We start from the raw sequence: 11,336 nt of genomic DNA on the forward strand, positions 1-11,336 counted from the left end.
GACAAAATCTTTTGTCGTCATTTTAAATAAAGTTTTGTTTATGATCGTTCTCCTCGCTGGAGCGTCGCCGTGGCTCAGCGGAGCGTCGCCATGACTCGGCAGTGTCCCTGGCTGCATCTTCAGTTCCTGATTTTTTTTTATTGACAACAGGAAACAGGAAGTGTGGACCAAAGTATAAACTTTATTAGAACAAATTTAAACAAAGTAACAGATGTGAAGTCAGTGGCCATGCTGCAGGCTCCTCCCCCCTTCCTTCCACTGAAGAACCTGATTGGACAAACTCTGCACTTCTGCTGCCTGAGCCAGCAGCTGGGCGATCGAGGTATTCTGATACACGGAGAGAGAGAGAGTGTGAATGTCACTCATTCATTCATTCATTCATTCAATCACTCACAAAGATGTGGACTGACCAGCTGACTCAGCTGTTTTCTGGTTCTGCTGCCGTTCTGAATCGAGTCCAGTTTCTCCTCCAGAGTCTGAATGAAGACGAGCAGCAGATCCAAAACCTGAACCACGGACCTGAAACACAACACAGGTGAGTAACAGCAGCTGCTGCTGCTGCTGCTGCTGCTGCTCCTCTGCTGCCTCGTGTGGTCACTCTGAACTCAGTGATGGAGGCTGTGTGTGTGTGTGTCACTTTGGTGCAGGAGAGTGAGTGGTTTACACACTTTGTGATCATGTGACGTAGATGTCGTAGATTAAAATCTGACTGAACTGATGTGTGTGTCAGGCGGTTGTTCAGCAGCAGGGGGCGCTCACAGCACTCACCTGTGCAGGTGGGCGTGGACAGGCAGGTTGGTCTGACCCAGTGGTTTCATGAGTCTCTGTCTCACACTGTTCTGCTCCTTCAGCAGCAGCTGCACATGATCACAGAACTGCTGCAGCTGCTGGAACCTCCCACCTGAATAGGGGAAGGGGCGGAGTCAGTGCTACATCACACCGCAGCCCACGTGTGTGTGTGTGTGTCACTCACTGAGAGAGTGTGTGTGTGTGACGTCAGCGCTCTCCTTCTCCACCTGCAGCAGCTCCAGCTCCATCTTCAGCTGTAACGTGACATCACATGTGTCACACACACACACACACACACACACTTTAATGACGTCACACTACCTCACTGAGGAGTCGCTGGGCTCTGATTCGCTGGTCAGCCTCATGCAGCTCAGAGGAGAAGGCGGGGTTTGGCCTGGAGGAGGCAGAGTCTATTTGCTCCTGATGAGGACAGGTAGAGACAAAATAGAGTCAGGGACACGCCTGTAGCCCCACCCCCATCACATAACCTCGGACCACATGACCTCACCTGAGACAGCACGCCTCTGGAGACGCATCTGGACAAGAGGACAGCAGCTGGAGACACGAAGAACGGGGACGAGTCGCTGTGATGCATCTGAGACGATAACAACGGAACTGATTATTGTTGTTTATGAAGCGGCAGATACAGCGCCCCCTGTGGTCTTTCAAAGTGAAGCATCCATTTGTGGCTGAACTGGAAAATATTTCAGTTAAAATCAAAATGTTTGTACAATCATCAAAATGATGAAAACAGAAATTCACGCAGTCACACTCGGGTCATCTAACCAGCTGCTGGACCACATCTCAGGGGGGACCGAGTCTTTTCAGCACCATCTGTTTACTGTTTGTTTAGACGCTAAAACACGTTTGTGTGTCCTCTCACCTCTGAACTGTAACACACTCACACACACACAGTCTGACGGTGGGCGGTGACGTCACGCGCTCCTGAGCCTCGTCGTTGTTTGTTTCTTCGAATATAAACCGAATCTTTTTTTTTCTTCTCACGAACACAAATAAAAAGAAGTTGAAATGAACCGGAAACCGCGCGAGACGGTAGCTTTTCTTCTTCGTCTGCTGGTGCAGCTCCTCGCGCCTTTGTACCGCCCCCTCAGGACATACAGAGAACTGCACCCCGCGGAATAAACAGCGGATGGAAAGTTCGATTTTCATAAACATGTGTTGATAAGGTTAAAGGTGACGTCAGCGATTTAAACCCGCCCACTTTATTCTCACAGAGATCAGCGCAGAGCCCGTCAGTGCGCATGCGTGACGTCATTGTCACTGGCTCACACGGGTACAAACCACAGAGACCCGTTTATCTGTGATTAATGGTCTCCACGCTCCGGACCAGCAGGTGGCGCTAACACGCCCAGTGTGCTGTTTGTTAAGAAGAAGAAGTCGGAGTTTCCGGGGCGTGTCCACCGCTGCTGCTCCAACAACAACAACAGCTACAACCTCCACCTCAATCCAGATTAACGTCATATGAACCGGATTAACTTCAACTGAGCCTGTTAAACTTCGCTGCGTCACCGGGGTTTACTCGGTTTTTACTCGGGTTTACTCGGATTTACTCGGTGTGAGGAAAAACCGCTCGGTCGTCTGCTGCTGCTGTTGTTTTGGTAGAAGCTAACAGGCTAACAGGCTAACGCTGAAGCTAACGCTCGCCAGCTGATCCCGGTACCTGGACGCGATCGCAGAGTGACGTCAGCGGCACTAAGGGCGGAGTTTTCGTGTTGAAAGTGGGAGAGTGCGACTCCCATCCTCGTGGGCTCCAACAGGTAGGTAGAGTTGCGCGTGACTGCGCGTGGACATGGGGAACAGCGCGCTCAAGTCTCACCTGGAGACATCGCAGAAGACCGGAGTGTTCCAGCTGACAGGGAAAGGTCTGCAGGAGGTGAGACACACCTGTCCACACATTGTCCACACCTGTCCATGCGTGTCTGTTGCGTGACATCATGCGTTGACGTTGTGTCTCCAGGTTCCAGAGGAGCTGCAGAGACTGACCTCTAACCTGAGGACCGTGGACCTGTCGGGGAACCGGATCGAGGTCCTTCCTGTCTCCATCGGAAACTTCCTGCAGCTCAAGAGTTTGACGTTGAACTGTAACAGACTGAGTGAGTGAACACGTGACACACCTGTGATGCTCCGCCCACACTGATGCCACTCTCTGTCGCTATGGTTACGTCTGGTTTCCACGCCAGTCACTTACAGTAAAGCTTGTGAGTGAACGAACAGGAAGTGAGGCTTTTATTTTGTGAATGTTATGAAAAGTGGACGTAGTTTTTAAATCGGCTTCAGAACCAGAGTTCAGGCTCTGACGCTGAGTGGAAGGTGACTCAAAGGTCTGTCCCTAACGGGTTGGTCCTCTGTCTTCTGTCTTCTGTCCCCTGTCCCCAGCCAGTGTCCCCAGTGAGATCGGGAAGCTGAAGAAACTGGAGACACTGAGTCTGAACGGGAACCGGATCCAGCAGCTGCCCTCAGCTCTGGGTCAGCTCAAATCCCTGAGGACCCTCAGCCTGGCTGGGAACCAGATCGCAGAGTTCCCCTCTGGACTCTCGACCCTGAGACAGCTGGACCTGCTGGATCTGTCCAGGAACCAGATCCACATTGTCCCTCCGGAGGTGTCCGAGCTGCAGGCCATCGAGATCAACCTCAACCAGAACCAGGTACCTCAGGACCAGGTCTACAGAAAGTAGAACCTGAATCTGAACCATGTTGACTGGGGTTTCTGATGAGGATCAAACAAACATATACACACACTGGATGCTGGACCTGAAGGGGGGCGGTCCTGTGGTTCAGGATCTGGTCAGGAAGGTGTTGGCCTCAGTGACTCAGCAGTTTCCCTCTTGTCCCCTTTCTCCAGATCTCGGTTGTGTCAGCGGAGGTGTCTCTGTGTCCTCGTCTAAAGGTTCTCCGTCTGGAGGAAAACTGTCTGGAGCTGACGTCCATCCCTGAGTCCGTCCTGAAAGAGTCCCAGGTGTCCCTGTTCTCTGTGGAGGGAAACCTGTTTGAGGTCAAGCAGCTCCGAGACCTGGACGGATATGACAAGGTGAGGACACTTCTTTGTCTCTCAGTCTCTCCTGGTTTCTCTTCATCTCTGACTGTCTCTGACCCTCTCCCTGTCCCTGTGGTCTCTGGCGGCCTGTCCCGGTCCCTGACGGTCCTCCCCGGTCTCTGACGGTCTGTCCCGGTCTCTGTTCTTTGTCCTCCTCAGTACATGGAGCGTTTCACAGCCACTAAGAAGAAGTTCACCTGAAGACTCCCAGACGTCAGTGCACTTCCTGGAGGTGGGGTTATACAAGGCTCCTCCCACTCAGCTTCTTCTTGTTCTGATGTCACAGCTGGCTCCGCCCCCGTCACATGGTGTGAGGACGTTAAACCAATCCCAGGTAACGACAGGATCACATGGACAAACAGAAGATGTCTCATGGAGGACGAGGACGAGCAGAGACGTCGTCTCCGTATATTAGCAATAGTATTATGACAACTTCCTGTGATGTCACTGATTGTTTCTGTTCTTTTTATTTATAAAGTTTGCCACAGGTTTGTGACCCCGCCCCGGCCCTAACCATATTGTTAAAGGCGGAGTCACAGAGAAAACGATAAATTGGAATGTTGACATAGTTTTTCATGTTAGCTAACCACAGCTGTTAGCATCGTAGCATGTGAAGCTAATGTGGAACTAACATCTGCTAATTAGCTTGTTAAAGTGTGTGTGTGTGTTTTATTGATCAGTAATTACAATAATCAACTCTGATCTCGAACACACACTAACGCACACATACTCACTCACACACGCACACACTCACTCACACGTGCACACACTCACTCACACACGCACGCACACACTCACACACCCGCACACACTCACTCACACTCACGCACACACTCACTCACACACGCACACACTCACTCACACGTGCACACACTCACTCACACACGCACGCACACACTCACACACCCGCACACACTCACTCACACTCACGCACACACTCACTCATTCACGCACACACTCAAACACGCACGCACACACACACACACACACACACACACTCACTTACGCACACACTCACACTCACACGCACACACACGCACACTCATGATGAATGTTCCGCTGACTCGACATAATCACCAACTTCCTGTCATGTTGAAATAAAACGCTCTTCCTCATCATTTCTGCTGAGTCATCAGTCTGATCTGTGTGATGACATCACTACTCCGTCCAAACACGTGAGCCTGGGTGACGTCACACCTTCACCCCTGATGTTAATCCACCAGGTGGCAGTCACCACAGAAACAACACACCACATTCCTCAGGGAGGGGCAAGTTAGTAGTGTCAGGCTACACGGAGTGTACACTTCACTTCCGGTCACATGTTAGTATTTGTGATTAAAATTAAAATATTTAAATCAGTGATGAAACATTTGTGTTAAATTAAAATGTGTTAAAAACAGAGTGCTGCGTCACAGTCACGTGACTTCAAAATGGATCTTCAAAACACGCGAAACACCGTACCAGAGTTCTGACCGGGTCGGGTTCGGTCTCAAAGACCCCGCGGGTCTGGTCGGGTTGTCATTTTCAGGCCCGTTAGGAACGCTACACCATCAAAGTTCACATCTCACTTTTATTTTGAAGGAGGCGTTTCCGGTTTGACTTGAGTGACGTTTCGCGCTTGTCTCACCGAGCTGACCGAACTTTGTGCACCGACACGAACCGTCGCTGTTTGTTCGTTGTTCTTCGTGTTTTTCGCGGTTTGTTTTCGACGCTTTGTTTAAACTTCGCCGCGGTGGAGACCTGTGTGTCCGCCCGGACATGACGCTCCACTGACGGACACGGAGCCGAGCTGCAGCCGCCGGCCGGACAGAAGATGGAGCGGATCGTGGGGATCGTGGTGTTGGTTTTGCGGAGTGTGGCGGTGAGCGGTGGTTCCGGTGAGTTTAACAGCTGATCACCTGACGCAGAAAGTTCATGTTGATGGTTGAACTTTTGTTTTGGCCGGATTAACAAGTGTCACGTGTCTGTGACGACATTCACCTTTACCTAAAGGGTCTCGCACGAGAATCCTGAACTCATAAACAAGTACAGGTTCACTCGTTAATTATTCATCCATCCATCATGTTTTTTTCTGCTCTTGTTTCTGTGATGTCACTGTGATGTCACTGACCCCTGGATCAGTGACATCATCACTGATCCAGGGGTCAGTGACATCACAGTGACATCATCACTGCCCCCCCCCCCCCAGCCTCAGGCGTGGCATTCACGAAGCATCCGTCCAATCAAACGCTGTCTCAGGGAAACTGGGCTCGTCTGGTCTGTGCGGTTCAGGGTCTGAAGGAGCCGGAGATCGTGTGGATGAAGGACGGAGAGAAGCTGTACAGCACAGACCAGATGTTCATCACGCTGGGGGAGGAGCACTGGGAGACCTTCTACAGGTGAGAGGGGCGGGGCTCGATCCTGGACCTGAGGTCAGAGAATCAGTCAGAACCAGGTCCCGGTCCACAACACCCAGTCATGTTTGTTTCTGGTCCAGGTTGTGAGCCTGTTGTGAACCTGTGTTCTGGTCCTCAGTGTGAAGTCGGTCCAGCAGCAGGATGCGGGTCAGTACTGGTGTGAGGTGGAGTTTGAGGGTGAGACGTTGGCGGCGTCAGAACGGGCCTGGATCACGGTGGAAGGTGAGTTCCCTGATCCTCATCCGTGTTTTCTTACCACCTGCTGTGACCCTGAAGGTTTCCCAAGATGCACCTCTTCTGTCCCTCAGGTGTCCCTCATTTCCTGTTGGAACCACCGGACGTGGCCACGTTCCCTAACGAGCCGTTCGACCTGACGTGTGCGGCGGTGGGACCGCCCGAACCTGTGCAGGTGCTGTGGTGGGTGGGCGGAGTCCAAGAGGGAGAGGCCCGCCCATCACCTTCTGTCCTCCACATTCAAGGTCAGAGAGGTCAAGTGTGTGTGTGTGTGTGTCATGTCTTTACTGTGTTAATAAGTCATATTTGGCACGGGTCACATGACCTCTGACCTTTGACCCTGCAGGAGTCAACAACAGCATCAAGTTTTACTGTGAAGCAAAGAACTCCAGAGGAATCTCTGTGTCCAGGACCGGGACGGTCCACATTAAAGGTGAGTCAGCAGAACTGGGTTCTAACACCAGAACTCTGCTCACACCTGCTCTGTGCTCAGCTCTCATTGGACTATTGCTCTGTGGGGGCGGGGTTTAGTGTTGCCGGCAGCTCCCGTTGAGCTCCAGGTCTTGAGGATGGTGGACAACAACATCACGTTGTCATGGAAACCGGGATTCACGGGTCACTCTGAGCTGGCGGTCTGCATCGTCCAGGTAACACACACACACACAAACACACGCACACACACACAGTGAGCTGACCCCTCCTCCTCCTGCTCCTCCTCCTCAGGTGATGTGGCGACGCTCCGCCCTCAGGTGGGAGGTCCTCCCTCAGCAGGAGGTTCCGGTTCCTCCTCACCTGGTAGTTCTGTCGGGTCTGAGGAGTCACTGTAACCACAGTGTCAGAGTGTCATGTGTCAACCAGGTGGGGGCGTCGCCCTTCTGCCCCTGGCTGCACTTCCTCACACCTGAGTCAGGTGGGCGGAGTCAAGCAACCAAACACACACACACACAGGCCCCTGTCTGGACCCTGGTGTCGTCAGCAGACAGACAGACAGGCAGAGAGACAGACAGACAGACACTCAGAGACATCATGTCATACATCACACACACACACCTGACTCCTCCTCCTTCCTGTGTTTGGTGTTTGACCAGTTCCCTTAGCTGCCCCCAGGAACCTGACCTTTGACCTGTCAGAGCAGCACCTGCACCTGAACTGGGAGGAGCTTCAGGAGGAGGAGCTTCAGGGGAAGCTTCTCGCCTACAAGCTGCAGTGGACTCTGGGAGGAAAAGCTCAGGTATAATGAGCAGGAGGTGCAGAAAGTCTAGGACTAGGACCTCCTGGACCTGGTTCTGACGGTTGATTGTGTTTCAGGAGCCTCTGCTCTTTAAGCAGAACCGGGCCCAGCTGTCTGGATCAGGACGCTTCTTTAACGCCTCCTTCCAGGTGTCGGGCTGCACCTCAGTGGGCTGTGGACCCTGGAGCCGCCCAGTTCTGGTTCTGCCCGCCTCAGGTACCGACGTGACGTCGTCATGTCATTACTATCTCTCTCTAATCACATGACCTCAGTGGGCGTGTCACACGGAAGTCTGCGTACCAGAGTGTTGATGATGTCACTGATGGTCTGGTTGTGATTCCTCAGTCCAGGTCCAGGTCCAGCGGAGCCACATGTGGGTCGGGGTGCTGCTCGGTCTGCTGGTGGCAACGGTCATCGCTCTGCTGCTCAGGGGCGTCGCTCGCCGCCACGGGAAAGAGGCGTGGTTTAGGTACGAGTGTGTGTGTGTGACATGTTGTCCTCATGTCCTGCTGCTGTCTCTGAGCGTCTGTCTGTCCTCAGCTGGGTCTTCCAGTCACAGAGTCCAGACTCGTCCGTGTCCTTCACCGCAGCTCGTTCCTTCAGTAGAACGTGTGCAGAGCTGCACGAGTCCACATGTAAGTCAACACTGCCCCCTATCTGTCTGCTGCTGTCAGCCAATCACGTCACAGAGCCTGTGTGTGTGTGTGTGTGTGTGTGTGTGTGTGTGTCTCCAGTGGACAGTCTCAGCATCAACACTGAGCTGAAGAACAAACTGCAGGACGTCCTGATCCCAGAGAGACGGATCACACTGGGACACATCCTGGGGAAAGGTCACCAGCACATCACATCCAGATTAGGCTCAGATTAAAGTCCATGATCAATCCAGATTATGTGGTGGACAACCTGTGTGTGTGTGTGTGTGTGTGTGTGCGCAGGTGAGTTTGGTTCAGTGCGTGAGGCCGTCCTGAAAACTGACGACACCAGGGTCCAGAGAGTGGCCGTCAAAGTCCTGAGATGTGAGTGAACCCGCAACCTGTGTGTGTGTGTGTGTCCAGGTGGAGATGACATGTCTTGTGTGTGTGTGTGTGTGTGTGTGTGTGTGTCCCTCAGCTGATATCACCTCATCAGCTGACATCGAGCAGTGTCTAAAGGAGGCGGCGTACATGAAAGACTTCCACCACCCCAATGTTATCCAGCTGATCGGTAACACACACACACGCACGCACGCACGCACACTCACGTTGACTGACAGCCCGTCCTGTCCAATAGGAGTGAGTCTTCACCAGCGTCCCGGTCAGCGTCTGCCAATCCCAATGGTCATTCTTCCGTTCATGAAACATGGCGACCTGCATACCTTTCTGCTGATGTCACGACTGGGGGAGGAGCCATTTGTAAGAGCTCACCTGAACACACACACACACACACAGTGGTCTTCATGTAGCTGTGAGGACCTGAAAGTAAGCCTGTTCTCCTCCTCTTCCTCTCTCCTGGTCTCCTCCTGGTCATCAGGACCTCCCTCTGCAGACCCTGGTTCAGTTCATGTTAGATGTTTCTCGTGGGATGGAATATCTGAGTAACAGAAACATCATCCACAGAGACTTAGCTGCTCGCAACTGCATGTGAGTCCACCAAACAGCTGTCAGCTTCACTGTCATCCACCAATCAGCTTGAGTTTAGCTCAAAGACTTTAAACTGAGTGTTACCACACTTTATCTGTGTGTGTGTGTGTGTGTGTGTGTGTGTGTGCGTGTGCGCGTGTGACAGGCTGGATGAGAACATGTGTGTGTGTGTTGCAGACTTTGGTCTCTCTAAGAAAATCTACAGTGGAGATTATTACAGACAAGGCTCCGCCTCCAAACTTCCCGTGAAGTGGATCGCTCTGGAGAGTCTGGCTGACAACGTCTACACAACACACACCGACGTGGTAACACACACACACACACACAGATTTACAGAGAGGGAAAAACACATCAATCATTTGTGTCAGTGAACATGTGTGTGTCTCTGTCAGTGGGCGTTTGGCGTCACCATGTGGGAGGTCATGACCCGGGGTCAGACTCCGTACCCCGGTATAGAAAACTGTGAAATCTACGAGTTTTTGATTAAAGGAGAGCGACTCAAGAAACCTGCAGACTGTGGAGACCACATGTGAGTGACATCATCATCACTGATCATGACATCATCATCCCTGATCATGACATCACTGATGCCGAGTCATAACTGCTCTCTTCTTCGTTGGTGTCAGTTATGACATCATGCACAGCTGCTGGAGTCCCGTCCCCAAGTGTCGTCCCACCTTCCATCAGCTGGTCGTCCAGCTGGAGGCGCTGTTGCTCAGCCTGTCCCCGCCCCCTCCTCAGAAAGAGCCTCTCCTCTACGTGAACCTGGAGGGGGAGGAGCTGACGGGAGGAGGAGGAGAGGAGGCGGGGGCATCCAGCTGGAGCACCACCTGGCAGCAGCGAGGACCAGGCGAGGACAAGGACTGGCTGATGGTGGCGTCGGGGGCGGAGCTTGCCATCAGCGGAGACTACAGATACATCATTGGCCTACATGGAGGCCCCGAGCAGGAAGGGGGTGTAGAGAGAAGGGAGGAGGAGTCAGTGAGGGACGAGGACGACGTCGTCATAAATGTCTAACCAATCACTGCTCTGCCCTCTCCTGATTGGACTGGAGACACAGAGAGAGTGGCAAGTGGGTGGAGACTCAGGCAACTGACACTAACACACTATGATGCATTCTCTGACCCCGCCCCCCGAAGGTTTGATAACCATGCAAGAAACGGACCAGTGGCAGCGGTGCCTGTCGTCATGGTGACCAACAACCAATGAGGAGTTAGATCATGACTCAATTTGAACATGATGACATCAGAGCGAGGTCATCACACTGACATGAACAAGTGAACGTTCATGTCATCACGTGACGTCCTGCAGTTCTAAACTGGACTGATCTGGATCTCCAGAACCACAGTGTTCTGACAGCAGCACCCTCTGGTGGTGCTGGAGGCCTCAGGTCACATGAACAAAACAGCTGATCACACTGATCAATTATTCATCAATGATGTCATTGATCAGAAATAATCACTCATTTAAAAACAGCACCGCTGAGCTCCGATTGGTCAGATTAAATGAGACTAAGGGGGCGGGGCTGTTTTATTTCCAACTGATGCTGATTAACTTTTATTAACTTGAAAAACCTGGAGCGGAGTGAACCAGTCTGAAGAGGACTGGACTTAAATAATACAGATTTGTAGTGGACTGAAGCGAGACTGGATTAGGACTGGTCTGAACTGACATGGACTAGTCTTTTCAAAAGAACATTTTCATGCGTTTTGTTTCTAATCATTATTTTTATTGATCATTGTTGTCATTTACACTGTAAACTCACCTGATGTCTGCGCCGCTCGGCATCATGGGAAATCAAGGGACAGTTTTTTTTCTCTGTTTGCCGATCAATAAACGTGTTCTTATCACATCGACTCGTTCCTCCGTGAGTTGACCAAAAATGCTGAGTCAGCAAAACAAACACCTGCTTTTTCTTTTAATAAGAAAATCATTTATTTGTCCCACGATGAGGACATTTACAATAACACCCGAGTGGTCATGTGACATTTGAGGGCGGGACTACAAGAGAT

General features: G+C 51.8%; 3 protein-coding genes across 5 annotated transcripts; 2 read left to right on the top strand and 1 right to left on the bottom strand.

Moving 5' to 3' along the window:
* Positions 1-161: 161 nt before the first annotated feature.
* haus2 (HAUS augmin like complex subunit 2) lies at positions 162-2,005 on the bottom strand. 2 transcript variants are annotated; one of them, XM_058616289.1, is made up of 7 exons: positions 1,673-2,005; positions 1,298-1,483; positions 1,111-1,209; positions 974-1,043; positions 769-901; positions 411-519; positions 162-327 (listed from the first exon to the last, which is right to left on the bottom strand). In XM_058616289.1, exons 2-7 carry the CDS (start codon positions 1,382-1,384, stop codon positions 220-222), a joined length of 606 nt encoding a protein of 201 aa, XP_058472272.1. In that variant the 5' UTR covers positions 1,385-1,483; positions 1,673-2,005; the 3' UTR covers positions 162-219. The 2 variants fall into 2 exon arrangements, with proteins under 2 accessions (XP_058472272.1, XP_058472271.1); XM_058616288.1 differs by having other exon boundaries at positions 1,298-1,384; positions 1,673-1,992.
* A 171-nt stretch (positions 2,006-2,176) lies between these two features.
* lrrc57 (leucine rich repeat containing 57) lies at positions 2,177-4,962 on the top strand. Its single transcript, XM_058616287.1, has 5 exons — positions 2,177-2,683; positions 2,768-2,903; positions 3,187-3,455; positions 3,653-3,838; positions 4,004-4,962. Exons 1-5 carry the CDS (start codon positions 2,600-2,602, stop codon positions 4,043-4,045), a joined length of 717 nt encoding a protein of 238 aa, XP_058472270.1. The 5' UTR covers positions 2,177-2,599; the 3' UTR covers positions 4,046-4,962.
* Positions 4,963-5,458: 496 nt separating this feature from the next.
* tyro3 (TYRO3 protein tyrosine kinase) lies at positions 5,459-11,176 on the top strand. Of its 2 annotated transcripts, none has more exons than XM_058616283.1 (19): positions 5,459-5,721; positions 6,033-6,222; positions 6,359-6,462; positions 6,549-6,719; positions 6,821-6,907; positions 7,006-7,121; positions 7,198-7,384; positions 7,563-7,705; positions 7,783-7,921; positions 8,051-8,174; positions 8,246-8,340; positions 8,440-8,535; positions 8,641-8,721; positions 8,816-8,908; positions 8,975-9,096; positions 9,215-9,324; positions 9,470-9,629; positions 9,717-9,853; positions 9,951-11,176. In XM_058616283.1, exons 1-19 carry the CDS (start codon positions 5,658-5,660, stop codon positions 10,339-10,341), a joined length of 2,610 nt encoding a protein of 869 aa, XP_058472266.1. In that variant the 5' UTR covers positions 5,459-5,657; the 3' UTR covers positions 10,342-11,176. The 2 variants fall into 2 exon arrangements, with proteins under 2 accessions (XP_058472266.1, XP_058472267.1); XM_058616284.1 differs by having other exon boundaries at positions 6,039-6,222.
* The last annotated feature ends 160 nt before the right edge of the window (positions 11,177-11,336 follow it).

The sequence above is a fragment of the Solea solea genome, chromosome 18, assembly GCF_958295425.1.
Source record: "Solea solea chromosome 18, fSolSol10.1, whole genome shotgun sequence".
In the NCBI taxonomy this organism is placed as follows: domain Eukaryota; kingdom Metazoa; phylum Chordata; class Actinopteri; order Pleuronectiformes; family Soleidae; genus Solea; species Solea solea.

Excerpts from the sequence above, each read along its gene's own strand:
- haus2 (XM_058616289.1), bottom strand. The coding sequence starts at position 1,384 with ATGCATCACAGCGACTCGTCCCCGTTCTTCGTGTCTCCAGCTGCTGTC. Across the intron at positions 520-768 it reads GTCCACGCCCACCTGCACAG|GTCCGTGGTTCAGGTTTTGG; the intron begins GTGAGTGCTGTG and ends GTTGTGTTTCAG. Across the intron at positions 328-410 it reads GAAAACAGCTGAGTCAGCTG|AATACCTCGATCGCCCAGCT; the intron begins GTCAGTCCACAT and ends TCCGTGTATCAG.
- lrrc57 (XM_058616287.1), top strand. The coding sequence starts at position 2,600 with ATGGGGAACAGCGCGCTCAAGTCTCACCTGGAGACATCGCAGAAGACC. Across the intron at positions 2,904-3,186 it reads GTTGAACTGTAACAGACTGA|CCAGTGTCCCCAGTGAGATC; the intron begins GTGAGTGAACAC and ends CCCTGTCCCCAG. Across the intron at positions 3,456-3,652 it reads TCAACCTCAACCAGAACCAG|ATCTCGGTTGTGTCAGCGGA; the intron begins GTACCTCAGGAC and ends CCCTTTCTCCAG.
- tyro3 (XM_058616283.1), top strand. The coding sequence starts at position 5,658 with ATGGAGCGGATCGTGGGGATCGTGGTGTTGGTTTTGCGGAGTGTGGCG. Across the intron at positions 6,720-6,820 it reads TTCTGTCCTCCACATTCAAG|GAGTCAACAACAGCATCAAG; the intron begins GTCAGAGAGGTC and ends TTGACCCTGCAG. Across the intron at positions 9,630-9,716 it reads ACACAACACACACCGACGTG|TGGGCGTTTGGCGTCACCAT; the intron begins GTAACACACACA and ends TGTCTCTGTCAG.